Genomic DNA, 22,176 nt, shown 5'->3' on the forward strand with positions numbered 1-22,176 from the left:
CAATTCTGTTTCGCCAACCTCTTTCTCCCTATGCTCACCAGCACTTCCTTATTCCACCACCACGTCTCTTTGTCTTCCCTTCTATTTCCAAATGTCACATCAAGTACCTTTCTAGTTGTCTCCCTTATCACTTCTGCAGTAGCTGCCTAATCATCCAGCACCTCTTTACCACCACTGCGCCCCTGTCTGACCTCTTCCCTGAATCTCACTGGATTAAATTCAGGTGTAGGATAAAAAATAAAATAAAATTACCCACATATTAAATTGATGAACATCAACAGCTGCTTTGTATAATTTGGGATTTTTTTTTAATTTTTTAGATTCAGTTGTATAATTAAAAAAAATTATACAAAGCAGCTGCGGATGATCATTAATTTTATATGTAGGATGAAACACAGTCAACTGAAACAGAAACAGCCAATGGGGCCAGTGAGGTTGTGGAAGACATGTCTGGTTGTGGAAGTTTCATGTCACTGGTCACACAATATCAAGACTGATCACAGCAACAATACACAAAGTAATTATACTGCATCAGCAAGGTCTTTCCCAGGCAAAGATTTGAAAACAGACTGGGGTTTCAAGATGTGGTGTTCAAGCTATTTTGTAGAAGCACAAAGAAAGGTTTGCAATGTTGAGGACGGTATACGCAGTGGTCGTTCAAAGAAACTTAATGCGGCAGTTGAAAACCACATCATGTTTACTTCCCTTTGACATCGGAATTTTTTCCAGCAGTGCCATCAGCCCTGCCAGAAACTAGTACATCCACAGAAGATCTGTGGTTATGTGTTTTAAAGATATTTGGAACAACTTATCTATCCAGGTCCTTTAAAAATTGTACCCAGAAGAATTGATGCTGTTTTGTGGGGTGGGGTCACACCAAATATTTGATTTGCTGTGGATTTCACTTCTGTTGGTTTACTTTCCATTTTGTTAATTAATAAAATTGCTTTTATTTTTTTAATCCATTCTTACATTACAGCATTTTTTCTTACCTGCTTAAAACCTTTGCAAAGAACATATTCATTTTTATCAGGCAGTCACCTGATGAGAGGCTTACAGGCAGAGACATACAGGTTGTAGCTCTAATCTTGCAGTTATTATTAAAACATATAAGCAATTTTTATGATGTAGTGTAATGTTGTCTCTTTTATTTCTCCCCCAGCAAAGTTAGTGTTCCACAACTTGGATTCCATTTTGAGTGAATACCTCGGTCATATTGTGACCTAACACATACACCTAATGCAAAGTGGCCAATTCACTATAAGACACCATCAATAATTAATATCGATATAAATGTATATCAATAATCAATTTAATTAATGTCTGCCATTCCCTATATTTCTTCTTTCCCATGTAAACTTTGGGCATTTTAGACTATATGCCTTAAATTATTTGGCATGCCAATTCAGAAAGAACAAAGTCTTCAAGCAACTTCCAGGGATGGGCCATCAATAACTTGTAGCAGACCTATATCACCATGATATCTTTAGCAGAAAACGAAGTTTGAAATCTGGTTTCTGGGACATTTCTGTGTTCATTCGAGGTTGTTCATTGGTTTATTTTGTCACAGCAACCTACTGATTAGCAGGTGGCAGCACTGTGCCTTTCTTCTTTAGTGCTGCATTGCAGAGATGGTTTCCTTCAGAAGAACTCTCTTAGTAATGAGTAGCAGAACTGCCAGCTCCACGATTTACAATTCACACTTTTTTCTTGCTGCTTTACTGAGTGGATTGTCCTCAGAATAGCATTTTGAGTGATTACTCAAGGAATTGCAGATCCCACTATTCATAATACGGCTCCACAAAACTAAAGTTTATTCTGCAGAACTATTTAATGTGTGTACAGTATCTAAGCTTTTAGTTGTCTAAATAGACATTTTATCCACATTAAAGTTGATACCAACATATCACACTTGCCAGTTTGTAAAAGTGAACCAAGCACCACAGCCCAGTAGGCATGGGCAGAGACAAATGATGTCCATAGCAAAACACCAACTCCTTTTTCTTGTCTGAAGAGAAGATACTGGCTCAGCCTGTCAAAAAATAAAAAGATTGCTGTGGCATCAGAAGTGGCTTAGTCAAAAGTATCTGTTGGCAGAGAGCTCAGTATAGCAGGAGAACATTCTGTCTCCTGATTCATTCTTTTTCTTCAAACCTTTCTCCTAGTGCAATGGATACAACAGCTGTTATGGGCACCTTTGGTTACAGACGTATCTGGTGCAGTTCACCTAAACCCACATGTGCTTATACTTGGCATTGCTTGTCTGTATACCTGACATTGTTGATCACAGCATATGATTTGTGGTTTGTGAAGATAAAAGTCTATACTTAGTCACGCAATGCCAAAGCACAGAATTGGCTGTTATACACAGCGTGCACTTGCTTTGGAGTAAGTATTATATTTAATGATGTGGCATTGATTGAGCTGATCAAAGTCTTGTTCTTGGCATTGAAATACTTAGGGCAATACATATTTCCACTAATTAGACTAATTGACCGTTAACCAAATTTGCTGCAATAAACCTCTGAAGGGTATCTGGAATTAAGCACCTTTTAGAAGTATGTTCAACCTGCAGTTAACCCCAACCACTACAGATGGGCACATATTCTCATTTCAAGGATGGGAAAGCAAAGGAAAGCCATATCTGCTTGTAAGAATTTAGAGCAGCCTAAATAGCCCCAAAATGTGTCCAAATTTTGTGACGCTGACATCTAATGAGTCATTTATGACATTATGACTGCCATGTGTTATGTAAATCACTAGAATAGAATAAGTAAAAAAAAAAAAAATTATTCTGTTCTGGATTTAGCCATGCCTCACACAAAGTGACTTACCCACCAGATCAGTATTATGGTGCAACAGTCTTGATTTTGAAGGAAGTGTATCTTGGTGATACAGCAGATGTGGGAAAATTTCGAAGAGACAACTTTTTTCTAAATGCAAGTATGCTTATTTTTAAGGAGACAAAATATAGTCCACAACTCACTTTATGACCTATTGTATGCACTCCCACATCCTTTACTGACTCTGAACATGCTGCATACCATTAGAAAATTACTCTGCAGTGGTCTGCTCAAGGCTTCAAATGGGATAAAATAAATTTGAGCGCTGCTGCTGCTGCTGCTGCTGCTGGAACATACTTGGATTTGTTTCATACTTGGAAAACTTTGGGAAATAAATTTAAATTAGAAAGGAAAGCTATAGAAATGTGTGCATTGCATACATACATTAGATTCATAAGTGTTTACACAGTGATGCAACACTTTTAATATGTACATTGCCTCAACAGAATTCAAATTTAACCATTCAAGATTTAAGTTTACAAAATATTAAATTAGAAATTGCAGTCTTTTTAAAAAAAAATCTATTTACTCCACAGACACACACTTAAAAGCAAATGATTAACATGATTAAAAATAAATATTACCTAACAGAAGATAAAAATATTAGGGCTTAAATCAGTTACTGTTGTTTGAGAATTAAATGCTAACGTAAAAACGAAACAAGAATTCTTTAGCCGACCAGCTTCTCATGTAAGTAACAATGAAAACTCTAAAACTAGGATTTTTTGATTAGACCTATTCAGCAGATCATTTTTGTCATTGTTTTGACATTTATTATGCTTTTTAGTGCTCAAACCATATGCCTCACTCTGCAACAAGTCCGTCTGCATCGCCGTCAAAAGGCCTCTCCTGAAGCTGGCTCACAAGAAAGCCTGCAAACAGCATGAATTACTTGAACCATGTCCTGTGGTCTGATGACACTAAGATAAACTGATGTGTCCAGCATGTGTGTGTAGTACAGTTGTACCTTGACCTACGAGTTTAATTCGTTCTGTGGTCGAGCTTGTAGCTTAATTTGCTCACACATCAAATCAATTTTTCTCATTTAAAATACTTAAAATGCCCTTAATCCGTTCCAACCCTCAAAATGCCACCCTATTTTTTGTTTCATGTTATTAAATAAGGAAAATACATTTCTAAATAACAAATATTCGGTGCAACCCAGATGAGGATGGGTTCCCCTTTTGAGTCTGGTTCCTCTCAAGGTTTCTTCCTTATGCATCAGGAACAAACTTACTTATAAAGTACATATTCACTTTTAATCACCACATTATCTGTGTAAAGCTGCTTTGAGACGATGTTCATTGTTAAAAGTGCTATACAAATAAAAATGTATTGAATTGGATATTGTATATAAACATAATAGAAAGAGTATGTAAAGATATAATAATAGCCTCTGTTACGCTATCTCCTGCAAGCTGCTTCTCCGTCATCTTTTCATGGACAGACTTCCGTAGCTTAGACATTATTTTTACACCTTTGGCTGCCGTTATAACCTTAAGCGACTCCTTCTGCTTCAAAATCGTGCAAATCATAGACGTTGAACGTTTGTATTGCCTGGCCAAGTCTTTTACTTGCATACCTTGTGTATATGTTTCTCGATAATTTCTCTTCTCAGCATTGTCACTAGAACCTAGAACATTTACAAGAAGGAATTCGCACAAAACATGAAGCACAAAGCAAGAAACCGCGAGCACAACAAATCAGTGTTTACTCTACGAGGTAAAAACGTAACAAAGCAAAAAATCGACGGAGTGACGACTCGTACCTCGGAAAACTCATTAATTTCATTAATACATTAATTCACTCGTAGATCAAGGTACCACTGTATATCTTCCTATCGTGTCCCATAGGAAGATATACTACAATGGTGGCTGAAATGTGAGGGGTGTACTCACTTTTGTGAGATACTGTAGCTGTTATGTGCTACAAAAGGTAAAATGGAAACGGGCTATTAGAAAAGAGCTAAAGCATTGAAAGCTAGTTGTGTCTTGGGGTCAGAAAATCTCCAGAACTACAATCCAGCAAAATCTACATTACCACGATTTGTTTGGAAGTGTTTCAAAAACAAAGCATTCAGCCTGATCCAAAATCAAACATATTTAGCTTGCCAGAGAGTACTGATTCTGAACATAGAAGTTTTTGGTAATAGACTCCAGAGGCGGATGTATTGGGGATTTTTTTTTTAGGCGAGGACCCGGATATTTTGTTGGTATACATGGCACCATTTTATTCTATCGATCTATATATACAGTATATATATACAGTGTAATATATATATATATATATATATATATATATATATATATAATATATTTCATTCATTCATTCATTCATTTATTAATTTTCTCCCGCTTATCCGTAATTTGGGTCGCGGGGGCAGCAGTCTAAGCAGGCCCCCGCCTTCGACTACTGCCCAATCCTCACAGCACTGTCCCTTACGGTCCCTTCTGCAGGTGGTGAGCCCACGGGAAGGTGGCCCCACGTCACTCCGACGTCACGGACCTTGATATTTCCCTCGTAATGGACCATATATATATATATATATATATATATATATATATATATATATATATATATATATATATATATATATATATATATATATATATATATATATATATACACACTGCCTGTCCAAAAAAAAAAAAAAAAGTCACCACCTGGATTTAACTAAGTAAATAGGTAAGAGCCTCCCTGCATGGATAATTATGTTTCAGTTGGCAACAAGTAATTTAACCCTAAATGATGCAGTGAGTAGATTCTCATTTCTTAAGCAACCATGTCGGAAGACATCCTGTGGTCGTGGAAAAGAGGTTAATCTGTTTTAGAAGGGTCAAATTATTAGCATGCATCCAAGGACATTGTTGAAACTACTAAAATTGGTTTAAGAACTGTCCAACGCATTATTCTAAACTGGAAGGATAGTGGGGAACCATCATCTTCGAGGAAGAAATGTGGTCTGAAATAAAACTTGATCGTGATTGGTGATCACTTAAACGTTTGGTGTAATAAAATCATAAAAAAACAACAGTAGAACTCACGGCTATGTTTAATGGTGAAAGTAAGAGCATTTTCACACGCAATATGTGAGGGAGACTCAAGGGATTGGGACTAAACAGCTGTGTAGCATTAAGAAAACCACTTACCAGTGAGGCTAATCAGGGGAAAAAGGCTTCACAAGGTTTTGCTAGGGAGCATAGCAAGATTTGACTCTGGAGCAATGAAAAAAGGTAATGTGGTCTGATGAGTCCAGATTTAGCCTGTTCCAGAGTGATGAGGGCATCAAGGTAAGAAAAGGGTGGATTAACTGATGCACCATTATTTCTAGTGCCTACCGTACAATCATGTGGGGGCAGTGCTACGATCTGGGGTTGCTGCAGTTGGTCAGGTCTGGGTTCTGCAATGTTATGCGCCCAAAGAATGAGGTCAGCTGACTTCCTGAATATACTGAGTGATATTAAGGGACCAGGATTCTTCAGGCTCAAATTGTGAAAGAGTGGTTTAGGGAGCATGAGACATAATTTTCAGTCCAGACCTTAACCCCATTAAGAATCTTTGGGATGTGCTGGAGAAGACCTTGTGCAGCGGTCCGACTCTTCCATCATCAATACAAGATCTTGGTGAAAAATTACTGCAACGTAATGCGTGCCGTAATCAAAGCTAAAGGCAGTCCAACTAAATATTAGAGTGTGACTTTTTTTCAGACGGGCAGTGAATATTAGGGTGGAAAAACATAATATACAAAAATAATTGTTTCTGAGGTTTTGCTTTATTCATACTAAGCATTATCTTCGCACACATAACATCATCCTTACAGGCCTAGGCATCTGGAAACAGTTAAGAATCTTCAGCATCGAAATTGAAGTTAAACACACAGAGACCAAAACCATAAATGTCCAGCAAACAAACAGGCTCCAAAAAGCCAACCAGAACGCCATGCTTAGTATGTGAATTATTGTTTTGATAACAGCTTGGTAGTAACTCTGCATGCGTCGACAGTTGGCAGTGACATTTTGGTGACAGGCTCTCTGAAAGTGAGGTTCTCTACTTTAATATTACAGCTGTCATGACTGGGGTGGGAGCTGATGATGACATCCCACTTGGTGAGAGGAAAACTGTGACAGACTTCTGCTATCTGCTGGACAAGTCCAAACAGCTTTTCAATGGCCTAAGGTCTGTATGATGGAGTACTTTATTTCTCTTCAAGTACTTTTTACTTTGAACACTACGTTTGCTTTTCTTTTTGTATGCTCTCTCCTTGCACCTGAAGCGAGCATCCCACTATTACTGTGACTGAACTATAGCCTTGATCAAGGTGGTGTTGACTTTCCTCCCAGCTTTTTCACACTTTTTTTCATTAAGATGATTGTGGATGTGTGTTGGAGGTCTGGTTTGGGTGGTGTCAAAAGAAAAAAAACAATATGGAGATAATATAAATGTTATCACTCGCTCTCCCTACTGCATAACAAATGTAGCTCTATTTTGTTATCCTGTCTATAACATAAAATAGTTGTCTACCAGACACTCAGTGGCATTCATATATCTCTCAACTGAATCAGATAAGGCTCATTACTTTGGAGGCATCAACTCACCTTGACCATCTGCCAGCCACAGACACCATCAGCCTTGCTGTAACAGCTTCATGTAGCTTCCTCTATTCATTGGTGTTTCAGTGTCCTTGACCTCACTTGGTGCAAGAGAGAAGTCCTTCTACCAGTGCTTACTTGCACTAGAAGGTTCTCCTGGGTTTACTAGGTAAATATGATGCTCTGTTCATTAAGACCAGCTGACCACCAAGTGGTGATCAGTAGACAGTGCTATGTCTCTCTCTTCACCTGATTGTCAAAAACATATAAACTGATGTCTAATGATACAATCCCACAAATTTTCAAGTTCTTACACTGCCTCTGTCTCTGTTGCAGTTTTCATTGTGTCTCTGTGTGCTTAAGCCTGTTATCTGTTTTGTGTAAATGTGAGAATAGGTGTATGTGTGTATGTTCGCGGATAAATGACTGTCAAAAAGCATGGATTATTTTAGAGTAACTGGAGAGTTACCATCATTCTCCCTTATATAGCCCTTATGTGTTTGTCTGTATGCATCTACCACCCCTGTAATACCAGTGCAGCCTAGTATCCTAAAAGAATGGGGAAATGATTGAGGTAGGATCAGAGAGAAAGAATGGAAGACAGAAGAGAATAGTAGTGCCAGAGTTACTACATCCATTTTCACACACATCTACCTTTCTTGCTCTTACACTTTCCTCCACATCTGTGTCTTCTTTGTTGGTCTTCTTGCACTTTTCTTCTCTGACCTTCACTTTATTAACATGTTAATCGGACTGATAAATTTGGCAGTTTATGTACACACTCCCCATTAGCCGCTGTATTGCCACATCCACAGTGCTGTGTATTTTTTATTTATCACGGAAAAAGAGAATTAATTTCCCACAACTGGCTCAGAAAATAATTTTAATAAAATAAAATTAATAAGGTAAATTGACACACAGTCTTGATGCCTCTTTTTGTTTATTCATAGTTCTCTGACTTGACTTAAACTATATGTTGTGTAACATGATTAATGTTTGTGGTACAAACTAATGTTTTGTTTTTTTCCCCCCATTTCTAAAGAGATCTTCCTCAGTATGGACACAAACAATGGCAGTCCTATTTCGGCCGTACTTTTGATGTCTACACTAAGCTTTGGAAGTTTCAGCAGCAACACAGGTCAGTGATTAATTCCAAATAATAAATAATACTACAATACCAATTAACATGTGCAGTAAATTATTTTTCCAGTAATTATTTTCCAAAAAATTACAAACAGCATGAACATTAGAATATTGAAGACAATTCCTAAACACTAATTCATCATTCTATATTGGCATCCACTGAGCTAACCAACAATTACAGTATCTCACAAAAGTGAGTACACCTCTTACATTTTAGTATATTTTCTCAAGAAACAATACTATAGAAATAAAACTTGGATATATTTTAGAGTAGTCAATGTGCAGCTTGTACAGCAGTAGAGATTTACTGTCCTCTAAAATTAACTCAACATAGTCATTATTGTCTAAATAACTGCCAACAAAAGTGGGTACATCTGTACATCGCTCAACTATGCAAAGCCACATGTCCTATTCATCATGTTTGTGTTTTTGTCTGCTTGACAGACCATACAAATTTGTTTATCTTGTGTATTAGAGCAGTTAAAATTTGGTGCTTTGTGTACAATTCTCTCATACTGATCACTGGATGTTCAATATGACACCTTGGCAAAGAACTTTCTGAGGATTTGAGAATTAGAATTGTTGTTCTCCACAAAGATGGCCGAGAGTATAAGAAGATCCATAACACCCTGAAACTGAGTCACAGTACAGTGGTCAGGGCCATACAGAGGTTTTTCCAAGATGGGGTCTAGTCCGAACAGGCCTCTCAAGGGTCAATCAAAGAGGTTGAGTCCTCATGCTGTGCATCAGGTTCAGAAGCTGGCTTAAAAAAAGGCATGAGTGCTGCCAGCATTGCTTTAGAGGTAGAGGAAGATCCGCTTGATAAACTTGTTTGGCTGATGATTACTGGTGAGGAGAACCAAGAAAATTGTGCCTTGCCTACAGTCATGCATGGTGGTGGTAGCATCATGGTCTGGGGATGCATGAGTGCTGCTGTACTGGGGAGCTGTGGTGCATTAAGGGAAACATGGATTCCAACATGTACTGTGACATTCTGAAGCAGAACATGATGCCCCTCTTTCAGAAACTGGGCCGGAGGGCAGTTTTCCAACATAAAAACAACCCCAAACACCCCGACAAGATGATGGAGTGGCTAAGTATGTCTCCAGACCTGAACCCTATTGAGCACCTGTGGGGCATCCTCAAGCAGAAGGTGAAGAAGTGCCATGTGTCTTAAAATCCAGCCGCGCATGATGTCATTATGGAGGACTGGAAGAGGATCCCAGCAACAACCTGTGCAGCTCTGGTGAATTCCATGTCCAGGAGGATTAAGGCAGTGCTAGATAACAATGGTGCACACACAAAATATAGACACTTTGGACACAGTTTTGACATGTTCACTTAAGGTGTACTCACATTTGTTGCCAGCTATTTTGACAATAATGACTGTATGTTAAGATATTTTTAGAGGACAGTAAATCTGTACTGCTATTAAAGCTGCACATTGAATACTAAAATATATCCTAGTTTAATTTCTCTAGTATTGTCCCTTGAAAAGAAATATACTAAAATGGTTGCTGAAATATGAGGGGTGTACTCACTTTTGTGAGATACTGGGGGGTTACATTTGCTAAAGTGAGATTTAACTCATTATAACAACTGAATAGTGTATCTTTTACAAATATATAGACATCACCAGCGAAGTTTTTACACAATGCTCTCTATATACAATTTATATGGCATTACTAATATTGGTAAAATAAAATAGAATAACAAAAATGTCACTATTTGCACCCTCAAAGGTAGTATGTGTGTCTGTTTGTGTATTCAATGGGAGCACAGACAGGTGCTGGACAATCGATATGGCCTCAAGAGGTGGCAGATTGGTGAGGTGGCCTCCAAAATTGGCCAGCTCTACTACCATTACTAGTAAGGCTACTTATCTTTAAAATCTTGGTTTGTTCAGGCAAGAACTGCAGAATGTTCTGATGAGTGCATTTCTCGTTTCTTTCATTCCTCAGCCTCCGTACCTCCGAAACAAGCTACTTAAATGAAGCATTTTCCTTCTACTCAGCCATCCGCCAGCGCTCATATTACTACCAGGTCAACAAGGAGGACAGGTGAGAATGGACTTCTTAAAAAAATCGATCAGGCCTAACATTAAATGTATCCAATTTTCACCAACCAGGCAAAAGATTATGACCTTATAAAATTATGACCATTGATTTGAATAATGATTTGAGGGAGTTTGACAAGGGCCAAATTGTGATGGCTGGATGACTGGGTCAGAGGTCTTCCTGGTCTGCAGTGGTCAGTACTAGAGGTCTACCAATTGATCAGCCGGCTGATTACTAACGGATTCGTGTACCTTTTTTCAATCATGTCTGCTAATTTGCAAAGACAAGAGCTAAAATGGCAACAAGCTTGTTCCCTCCCCCCAGCTTTCCCCTTTGGCTGACCATCAGCATCAGTTAGTGAGCCTTCAAACAGCTGTAGTTTAGGCTAAAGGTAGAGTCGGGTACAATAACCTGGTAACAAGTGCACTGATTGAAGAGGTTTGTGTTGTTCAATAAGTGTTCAATTTAAGCACTTTTCTGTATCACATCTTAGAGTTTGTTTTTATGGCATGAAGTTGAAAAAAAAGAAAATCGGGCAAACATATCGGCTAAAATAAACCCTGCATCATATATTGGCCATCGGCTGCACTAATTTCAAAATTTTGGCATCGGCCATAGCGAAACCTATATTGATCCAAAAGTTGTCCAAGGAAGAAACAGTGGTGAACCGGTGACCAGGTCATTGATGCACGTGGGAAGCGAAGGCTGGCCCGTGTGGTCCGAGCCAACAGACAAGCTCCTGTAGCTGAAATTATTGCTGTTAATAACTGCTTGATTAGGACTGTTTTGGTCATGGTCTGGTGTATATATATGTATATGCGTATATATGTGTATGTGTGTATATGTATGTATGTATGTGTGTGTGTGTATATATATATATATGTATGTGTATATACATGTGTGTGTATGTGTGTGTATGTATGCATGTATGTGTGTGTGTGTGTGTGTGTACACCAGGCATAACATTATGACCAAAACAGTATATATCTAAAATATTTATTTAAATTATCATCTAAATAACATCCTAACAATCATTAGCATAAAGTACTACCGTCAAACGTTTGACAACATCCCCTACTGGAGGGTGTAATATTCAATATTACATTGAATATTTAATAAATTTTTATTTGTACAGTGCTATTACCAATGGATATTGTCCCTTTATAGATTTATAATTGTAGATCATAGAATATCCTAGTTTATATTCATATACCCTAATTAATCGTATTGCAATCGTGACGTCAGCTTGTGCAATTATATGACGGATTTTCCGCACCGCTAACAAAACAAAAAAAAGTCTCTCTCCAGGTTCTGTTACATCCTGCATAAAACAGGGCCATTTCTCGTCTTTTGGAACCCTAGGAAGATTCCTATTTTTATTTCTTTAATAACCAATCAAGTTATACCATTTATTGTTTCGCAACACGTTTTGCTATGCACATGTTTATTCCCTTTGTGTGTATTGGAACAAAACAAAAAAAGGGAGGGAAAAAAGCAATTTTGACATAATGTCACACAAAACTCCAAAAATTGACAAAATTATTGGCACCCTTTCAAAATTGTGGATAAATAAGATTGTTACAAGCATGTGATGCTCCTTTAAACTCACCTGGGGCAAGTAACAGGTGTGGGCAATATAAAAATCACACCTGAAAGCAGATAAAAAGGAGAGAAGTTTACTTAGTCTTTGCATTGTGTGTGCCACACTAAACATGGACAACAGAAAGAGCAGAAGAGAACTGTGTGAGGACTTAAGAACCAAAATTGTGGAAAACTATCAACAATATCAAGGTTACAAGTCCATCTCCAGAGATCTAGATTTGCCTTTGTCCACAGTGCGCAACATTATCAAGAAGTTTGCAACCTATAGCACTGTAGCTAATCTCCCTGGGCGTGGACGGAAGAGAAAAATTTATGAAAGGTTGCAACGCAGGATAGTCCGGATGGTGGATAAGCAGCCCCAAACAAGTTCCAAAGAAATTTAATTGTCCTGCAGGCTCAGGGAACATCAGTGTCAGTGCAAACTATCCGTAGATATTTAAATGAAATGAAACGCTATGGCAGGAGCTCCAGGAGGACCCCACTGCTGACACCGAGACATAAAAAAGCAGGACTACAGTTTGCCAAAATGTACTTGAGTAAGCCAATATTCTTCTGGGAAAACATCTTGTGGACAGATAAGACCAAGATAGAGCTTTTTGATAAAGCACATCATTCTACTGTTTACCGAAAACAGAATGAGGCCTACAAAGTAAAGAACACAGTGCCTACAGTCAAATATGGTGGAGGTTAAAAGATCTTTTGGGGTTGTTTTGCTGCCTCTGGCACTGGGTGCCTTAAGTGTGAGCGAGGCATCATGAAATCTGAGGATTACCAAAGGATTTTGGGGCGTAGTGTAGGGCCCAGTGTCAGAAAGCTGGGTTTGCGTTAGAGATCTTGGGTCTTCCAGCAGGACAATGACCCCAAACATACTTCAAAAAGCACCCAGAAATGGATGGCAAGAAAGCGCTGGAGAGGTCTGAATTGGCCAGCAATTAATCCAGATCTAAATCTCATTGAACACCTGTGGAGAGATCTTATTGTTAATGCAATACATTTCTGTGAGAAATAATTGATTTTCTGGAAAAAATTTCAGGGGTGCCAACAATTTTGGCCATGACTGTATACTGTTGGTACATGATATGTGTATCTTGGGTACTAATGTAATATGTATAAAGTGTTAAGTCTATTTTATTTTCATTGCAATTATAGAATATTTTATTTTTTTATATTTTCATTTATTTATTACATTTCACTGCATGTTGAACTTTGTGTGGTTTTGTATGTGAAAGATAATATTTGGATTTAATTGTATACAGTAATGAGGAAAAAGAAACACCCTCTTTCAATTCTATTACATTTTTCTTTTATAACAATTGTTTGCCCCTCACAAATTTCATGTAAACAAAAATGCAAAACACCGCAAGTGACACAACAAATACATAACAGATCCACCGAATTATTGGGTGTAGAAATTTTTTTCACACAGTTTCAGACAGTTGGTTTACTTTTAGAAAAAGAATAAGGTAATCTGTACTCTTGAAATTTTCCTTTATTTTTATTCTATCCATTTTGCCAGTCTGTCTGATTCTGTAAGCTGTCACCTTTCTTTTGTCTTGTTCTTGTCTCTGTCCTTGTCCGTTTCCTTACTCTCTTCCACTGTCAACTTCTCAATGCCTCTCTCACAACATTTCATTTCTGCATGCTTTTTCCCTCAGGCCTGAGTTAGTGGTGAAGAAGCTGAGGTACTATGCCCGGTTCATTGTGGTGTGTTTGCTGCTCAACAAGATGGACCTGGTGAAGGTTTTGGTCAAGGTAATTTCCCAACTGTGGGGCATTTCAGCATAACCCTGATTCAAATGCAAATACATTTTGCCATCTTGTTCAGCGTTAGGTCAATATAGGGGTGGCAATATATTGGTATGAACGTGACAACCAGTATTATGTTATGCCATGAGATAGATTTTACTTTACCGTGGATACTGTTACATATTCATAAATTCAAATTTTGCATATATAATGTTTTGTTCAATTTGGTACTCTTTTACACTAATATCCATACGACAGAGACAGAATGAGAACACGCGCGCACAGGCAACTGCAGTTTGCAAACTCATGAGATTTTACAATTGAGACGGCAAAAGTGAATGAGATGAACACAGAAAGTCATGTTGAAGATTATGAGTATGAACTGGTAAAAAAGAAGGTGGCCTCCTCTGTCATATAGGACTGGTTTGGGTTCAAAATCTCTGACTTCGACCAACAAATAATACTGTGCAATTTGTGTTGCTGTGTTGTTGTAGCTAAAGGTGGAAACACCAGCAATTTCTTTAACCAGTTGAAAACCATGTCTGCGAATATAAGGAATGCACCCAAATGCGTACAACAGATATTCCTGGAGGTGGAGCACACCCGAAGATGAGCATACTCATTCTTGCCAACAAGCTCTGCCACTGATTCGACATGCAGAATCAGCCAAGAAACAGCTGATTCTGTCCAACCAAACCCATATCGGTTGACCTCAAGTCTGTATCTATTAAAAGTTGTCCAATGAAGGAATAGTGGTGAATCGGCAACAGGGTCATGGATGGCCAAGGCTGAGATGATGATCACAGCTCCCATTTAGCAATTAATAAGGTCATCCTTCGCTGTCAGTACTTCTTATGACAAGACAAGCAGAAAAGGAAAGACATAAGTGTAACAACACATGACATAGCGAAGGAATGTTTGAATTGAAGAAAGATTTCAGAAAGTTGATTCAAACTTTGGAGCCAAGATGTGAGATTTCCAGCATAAACATTTTAGTCAAAAATGTTTAAAATACATATTTTGCCTGTAATTTTACAAAGGTCTATAAAAACTGATTCCAAATTCCCAATATAATATCGATATCATCTGGGCAGTGGAAAATATAATGATATGAATTTTAGCTCATATCGCCATATCATGTTTCCTGCGTTTAGACACCTCCTCATCATTTTGCTCCTCCTTAAACTGTTAATGTTGGTAGAGTTCAAAATATATTGCTTGGTTTAATGCTTGTGCAGGAGCTTTCTGAAGAGATTGAAGACTACACACAGCGATTCAATACAGAGGACCAGTTAGAGTGGAACCTGGTGCTGCAGGAGGTTGCTGCTTTTGTGGAGGTAAAGCTTCTGGATAAAAATATTTCATAAAGGAAGTTTCTGTTTTATTACAAAAAAATCATGTAAAGACAGGTGTAGTGTAAATATTATTTATAATTTATCAATTGTAACAAAAAATCTTGAAGTGTATGTGGGCAATAATCTGAAATAATGTGGGCAAGAAAATAGTTGACATGCAAACTCGTATCAATTCCATAAGTATATGTGTATCTAAGTTTGTGTGATGTTGCTGATCAATGCAACAGCTACAAAACAATAAGGCATATATTTTAAATTTGAAATAATTATTATAATAAAAAAGTACTACATTTAAATGGGGGTGAGAGTGAATGCTAGCATTTTTGTATAGACCCATTTCAGCTTTGTGGCCTTTTTCCCCACATGCCATATATAATGGTTGACTGAGCAAAGTTGGAAAAGATTTGAAATGACATAGAGTATCAAATTCAGTTAATTGCTTGAATAGTGGAAATTATGAGATAATGTTAATATGACTAAGTATAACTTCCTGAATGGGTTTTAAGTTTGTAAAGCTGAAATGCCTCATATAGTCATTTATATGTAATGGATTTGATGATGACCTATGTGTGCCATGTACATAGCATTGATGCCATCATGGCATTAAAGCTTAATAAAAAAATAAAATAAAAAAATAAGTATATCTGTATAATCTAAGTATATTTAAATAACATAATTATATTACCAGATAAAAGCATTTTTTTGTGAATACTTATTTTTGCCCGTGGTTTTCTTCTGTTGTTGTAGCCAGTTGATGGTGCATGTTTTACATTTATGGCATTTGTCAAGCACCCTTATACAGAAGCGCTTTGAAGTCTCTGGTTCACTAGGGCTGAAAAAAAAAAAAAAACATTGTTTAGGAGGTATTTATGTAATGTTATACCTGTTGTTCCTTTAAAACAGTTTCATAACTGGTAATTTTGTGTTTTTTCTATTTTGCTTTTGTGTGCTGGGTGGCCACTGTGCCCTGTGGAAACATTTTATTTACATGTGCTTGTTTACCGACTGATGCATTCAAATCCTGAAATCTTGCAAAAAAGTTATAAATGCTTTAGCCAAGTCAATAGGTTATTTGTTTTGTATTTTTGGATAATGTTTTTTTTTTTTTTTTTACTTGGTTCGTCAGGCAGATCCAGTTATGATCCTGAATGACGACAATGCAGTAGTGGTCAAGTCCAATCGCATGCAGGAAGGGGGTGTGCCCCAGCTTGAGCCAGGAATGGTGGTTGGCCAGCTGACGTTGGCTGACGCCCTCATTGTTGGCAATTGCAACAGTCAGGTAGGGCTTGAAACATTTACATTTCGTAATTTTTACATAATTGTTTTTTCCATTTGGAAGCTACTCATTGTAAACAATGAGTTTTTTGACAATGCAATCTACTTTTATGAACAGACAAATCTAATGCTAGCTTTTTGGCAAGCCTGTCTCCCAGTTATATGACCGAATAAATGACTAATGAAACAAATGGAATGGAATTGCAAGGTGTTGAAATATGGAATGGTTGCCATGTTGGTTCAGTATTCTTTTCACCCGGAATAAGTCTCAAACCTTCTCTGCTCTAAAACAAACCCAAACCTTTGAGCTTCCACATCCATGTTTAACTGTGGGTGTGAGATCTCTGTCTTACATAAGTTTTTTTTTTTATTAGAGCCAACAAGATCAGATTGGGACTCGTCTGAACACATAACTCGATTGTGTTTTTGCCTTTACATGTGTCAAAAAGAAACATGCATTTGTGCAAAATAAAAAAAAATAGGTGTTTCCAAACTTTTGACATGCACTGTACATTTATGCGCTTATCTCCTTCTGAAAAGTATCTCTACCTTAGTATTCTCATTGGAGCATCGAAACCTTAATAGGCCTTCTGTTCAAGTGAAAATATTGAACATATGGTCACATCTTTTTCCTAGATTCAAAAACTATAACCAAAACTGAATGGCTTTTATACCTTAGGGAGGCAAATGATGATTTTATGGGGTCTCTTGTTCATTTTCAGCCCTGCTACTCTTAGAAAACTTGCCTGTTATTAAGACATCCCGTAACTGCACTAGAAATATCAGTCATCTCTGAACCCATAATTATTTACTATAATGGGAAATGTTTAATTGAATCAATTGCGTAAAAGCTTCAAACATGACAAGTTATTTGGAATGTTTAAAATAAAGAGGGTGCCAGTGAAGTTGTTTTTGAAGTTGTTTTATGTAATTATTATTTGTATTATGCTCATATAGAAAAATATAGTTGAAATATTTTATAGTTTTCAGTAGATTTTTTTTTTTGCACATTCTGCAACAAATTACCAGAAAGAACTTTTAACATCTTATATTTGTTAGCTTTAAACTTATTTAAAAAAAAATCTTTTTGCTCAGGTGAAGTTCAGCGAGTTGACCATCGACATGTTCCGCATGCTCCAGGCCCTCGAGCGAGAACCAGTGAATCTTGCCACCCAAACCACCAAACCAGGGACACTTGTAAGAGAAGACTCTTGCACTCTCCCCATCTCTCTCACCGTTGAGTGTTCTTTTTCGTCTCTTTATTCCTCTCCCTTTCATCACTTTCACTCTTTCACTCTCTTAGGCTTTCATCTCTCTCTTTTTTTCCAGGAGCCCAGTGAAAAGCCAGCCAAGCGGGAGAACCCTCACAAATACCTTCTATACAAACCCACATTCAGCCAACTTTACACGTTCCTTTCAGCCTCCTTTAAGGTCAGCAGTAATTTCCTCTACATATTAAGTATAAACTGAAGTAAAACATTTCTTTTTTTGCTCACAAGTGGAATAAATTAAGATGGCCTTGTGAAATCGCTGATGTTGGAATAATAATGTTCTGTGGTTGTACACACTAACGAATGTAACTTGATGCAACATATTTCCAGCTATACTTATCAGCAATCTGGTAATGGTTTGGCATCATGTCAGCCTGTTGCCTCTTGTGTGTGTGTGTGTGTGTGTGTGTGTGTGTGTGTGTGTGTGTGTGTGTGTGTGTGTGTGTGTGTGTGTGTGTGTGTGTGTGTGTGTGTGACACAGTTGGGTGTGATAGCACATTACTAGTTCTCATCTGTTGTATCCTAACACCTCTAGCTAAAGAGCAGAAGGGACACTTTTTTCCCCACGTGTGACCCAAGTGTTTGCTACTGCTAAGGCATATATTTGCAAATACAGTCAATACATTTCAGTTAATCCAATGAGTTGGTTTCTTTTCTTTGTAATTTGTCATCATTGACAGAGAGCTTGCTCTGTATTTCTTTACATGCAGTATGCTTGTGAGATTTTTGTAATAGATTTTGTGTTGGATAAAAATGGATCGTTTTTAACTTTTTGCTTCTTTTGCTTTTAATATGGTAATGAAAAGAAAAAGTCAGAAACTACTAAATGGGTACATGGAAATTTGACTTTGCAAATCATCAGAATATTATAAATGTATGTAACAGTAAAAAATATATACCAATTTAGTATTTAATTGCTAACAAGTTTATAATTTTATAACACCAGAGAAAGTGCAGTGACACGACATTAACTCTGCAGCATGTGTTTCTATTACCAAAATGTCTTAACATTAAAATGGTGTCTGTGTACAGCTGAGAAAGTAAACAGTAACGTAGCGTTTTAGCTAAACTAAGTATCTCAGAATCTTGTACATCTTGTGATTACTAAATGTTTCAGGGCCCTAAATTGTCGGCGGTTTTAAGATATTTAGGATATTTATCTATACGTTGCTTTTGTATGTGAGAGTTGCAATTTTTGGTTTCTTTTTTAGGAGCTACCTGCCAATAGTGTTCTCCTGGTATATCTGTCAGCAACCGGGGTCTTTCCCAGTGGACGCGTGGAATATGAAGGTATGTTCTTGCCACTGTTTTGGTCATTCTGTTTATTGCTTTCTCTGAAGAAACCCTCATTTATAGATTTAATAGTTTGAATCATGTTGTGGGATCATTTAAAAATTCACGCAAACGGTGAGACAAAAAGCAAGCATGATAATATGCTTTGTAACCCAGTGATATTGACCGCTTATAAAAAGTTAATTAATTGTCTATCATCAAGTTTCTCTTTGAAATGTGGCCAGTCAGCCACACAAACACATACACACCATCTCTCACTCACTCATTCAGTGTATGATCATTAATGTTCCCTTGCATACATTAGACAATGTTCCCTTGCATAGAGTACACAATGTTATAATGAAGTTCTGTTCACTCGTCTTACTCGGCTGTTCTATAACATAACGAGGTCAGAGTTTTAAACTCCTCAGAGACCCATCCTCTTTTGTGACCTAAAAATTCCTTTTCCCAAAATGCTGCTCTGAAATTAAGTTCTTATGAGCCACTGGAAGAAAAGTTGGAACAAATGCTTCATTAGTCCCTTATTCTTTGTGATCTCCTCAGGACCTTATGATTTTGGAGGAGTTCTAACCAACACTAATCGTGACGTAGTAAATGGCGAGGTGGGGCAGAAGAGAAACCAGGCCCAGAAAGAAATGCACTGGTGAACAAATCTAACCAATCACTGGATACACAGCATGACTCCTTCAACTATCTTTAATTGAAAATGTGCCTTGTTAACATTTATTAACATGCAGTTATAATAATGCTGTGTGCTTTCATATGTGCAACCGTCAGCCTTCACCCTGGAGACCTGTATCCCTTTACCAGGAAGCCGTTGTTTATTATTGTTGACTCATCCAACAGCACAGCCTACAAGGTAAATTTCATTCATTAATACACAACAGGTGGCCTACAGAATCATCTCGAAACCATCATTTGGAGTTTTATCAATATTCATAAAGCTGCATTTAAATGAAATTAATCATTTAAAAAAGGTGTCTTAAATGTGAAGTCTAAAAATAGTGAAATGATTGTCTCTATTTTTCAGGGATTGTTTTGAGAAATATAGACAACTGCAGAAGTGTGCATTCATGTGGCTTAAAACCATGAAAAAGTTGTTTTAAATATGAACGGTTACTTTAATGTTACAATATTTATTCATAAAATTATTCAGTATAATTAAACAGGTACTAATGTGTATTTTTTTGTCTCCCTCTTTCTTTCTGTGTAGAATTTCTGTAATTTGTTTGGCCAGCCTTTGGTGTGCCTACTTTCCCCCACCATGTATCCAAAGAGCATTCAAGGTCTTTTTCATGTATCCTATTAGTGCTACATATGTTTGTTTTTTTTGTAATAATACAAAAAAGAACAATCTAGTTTATTAAACCCTAAAGGGAAATTTGGGTAGACAAACAACATTGTTTACTGAATACAAAGAATAAATGCATATAATTACACATACTACACATATTTGGTCATGTACATAATGCAAAATGTGTAAGATTACAGGTTTATTTTGAAAGAGGTTTTGCACTAAATGTGTTCAAAATGAAGCATTAAGCAAAATCTGCTCATTTGGTGTAGTACACATACAGTGTTTTGGGATATGTATATTATATATAATTTAGGGCTGTTAATAAAATAAATAAAAAATATATATATTTAATCGTGATTAATCGCATGATTGTCTTGAGTTAACTCATGATTAATTGCAATTAATTGCACATTTTTATCTGTTTTAAATGTACCTTAAATTAATACTTTTTATGTTTTTAATACTCAACATGGGCATGGACAAATATAGAAGCTTTATGCCAATGTATATTTATTATTAGTGAAACCCAACTCAACATAGCGCATGAAAAAATATATACTTGTAAATGTTTTAAAGTAATTATAGTGTTTTAAATTACGTAATTTATCAGGACACCAAACAGAAATTTTGCTGTGTTTTCAAATGGACAGTTTTAATTGCCGGATTTGTGCATTATGTGGATTTTGGTGCTAGTTTGAGACTTGGTGCAGGTTAAAAAAAAATTTTTTTCTCCATCATATTTATTCATTTATATTTGTAATAAAAATGGTCAAACTACATACATGATTATTAATCGCACATTAATAAAATTAGTGATGAGAAAGTATTTCAAAAGTGACATTGTTATAATGTTTGTCAGGAATAAATTAGACAGAATGTTTCACGTTTCATTTATAATCAAAGCTCTACTGTAGACAAATATTTTGAGGCAACCAATTCATGCAGTTTTGTAACTTAAGTTAGAAAAGTAATGTCTCATATGTGTTGTGAACTCATTACAACTTTTAATGAAATTGACCAAAATTATACCGTATGTCATGAAACTACACTAAATATCTAGTATAAGTATACACAAGTGAAGAAAATATATATATTTTCTTACAAATAATAATATATAGGTTCAAGTACAAATGATTGAATTCCCTCGCACTGCTATGAAAACCCTAAATAGTTTTTTTAGTGTAACTACAATTAATTCTGTAATTCCCTACAGAATACACATTTTCCTAGATTAAAAAAATAAAAACCACATCTTTTAACCTAAAAAGAGGCTGTCAAACAAGGTTTTGTAAACTGGGTGATGATACCATTAGTCACACTAAATTAACTGTAGTTCCACTCTAAACTAAAATTTGTAAAAGCAGATACTGATTAATCTTTTGTAAAATGATTCCAAAGCTATACAATGTCATTTGAGAAGGAATTTTATTTGAGGTTCAGGAAAAATTTTATTTTTTCTTTAAGACTGATCTCTACATAATTATAATAACTTTTTGAACAACAATATTGTTGTCTGTATTTTAGACCAGTCCCAGCGGGGGAGTCTCTTCACTCTTTTTCTCTACAACCCCTTAATGGGCTTTCTCTCTGTCTGCGGACTGACCAGTGTGCGCCAAGGCTTATGGGAAAAGGCCCAGGAGCTTTTGCACAAAGTTTCTCACGACATTGGCCAGATGCTTACCAGCTCCCGAGCCATAGGTAACTA

General features: G+C 36.7%; 1 protein-coding gene across 6 annotated transcripts in view; it reads left to right on the forward strand.

Annotated features, from left to right (window-relative positions):
• scai (suppressor of cancer cell invasion) overlaps window positions 1-22,176 on the forward strand; it is a 35,938-nt gene that overhangs the window by 9,871 nt on the left and 3,891 nt on the right. For 4 of the 6 annotated variants that reach the window (XR_014531830.1, XM_083531894.1, XM_083531895.1 and 1 more), the window contains exons 3-16: window positions 6,908-7,019; window positions 8,475-8,570; window positions 10,358-10,444; window positions 10,537-10,635; window positions 13,890-13,986; window positions 15,219-15,317; window positions 16,462-16,614; window positions 17,706-17,846; window positions 17,940-18,041; window positions 19,093-19,171; window positions 19,718-19,817; window positions 19,952-20,033; window positions 20,388-20,460; window positions 21,996-22,169. Coding sequence is in view for 5 of the 6 variants with exons in the window: in XM_083531894.1 (XP_083388020.1) it covers window positions 6,913-7,019; window positions 8,475-8,570; window positions 10,358-10,444; window positions 10,537-10,635; window positions 13,890-13,986; window positions 15,219-15,317; window positions 16,462-16,614; window positions 17,706-17,846; window positions 17,940-18,041; window positions 19,093-19,171; window positions 19,718-19,817; window positions 19,952-20,033; window positions 20,388-20,460; window positions 21,996-22,169 (1,489 nt within the window). In the remaining variant the exon portion in view is untranslated. The remainder of the gene's footprint in view (window positions 1-6,907; window positions 7,020-8,474; window positions 8,571-10,357; window positions 10,445-10,536; window positions 10,636-13,889; window positions 13,987-15,218; window positions 15,318-16,461; window positions 16,615-17,705; window positions 17,847-17,939; window positions 18,042-19,092; window positions 19,172-19,717; window positions 19,818-19,951; window positions 20,034-20,387; window positions 20,461-21,995; window positions 22,170-22,176) is intronic. The other 2 variants (XM_083531898.1, XM_083531897.1) reach the window with 1 other exon arrangement.

This window comes from Silurus aristotelis (assembly GCF_946808225.1).
Source record: "Silurus aristotelis genome assembly, chromosome: 26".
Lineage (NCBI taxonomy): Eukaryota > Metazoa > Chordata > Actinopteri > Siluriformes > Siluridae > Silurus > Silurus aristotelis.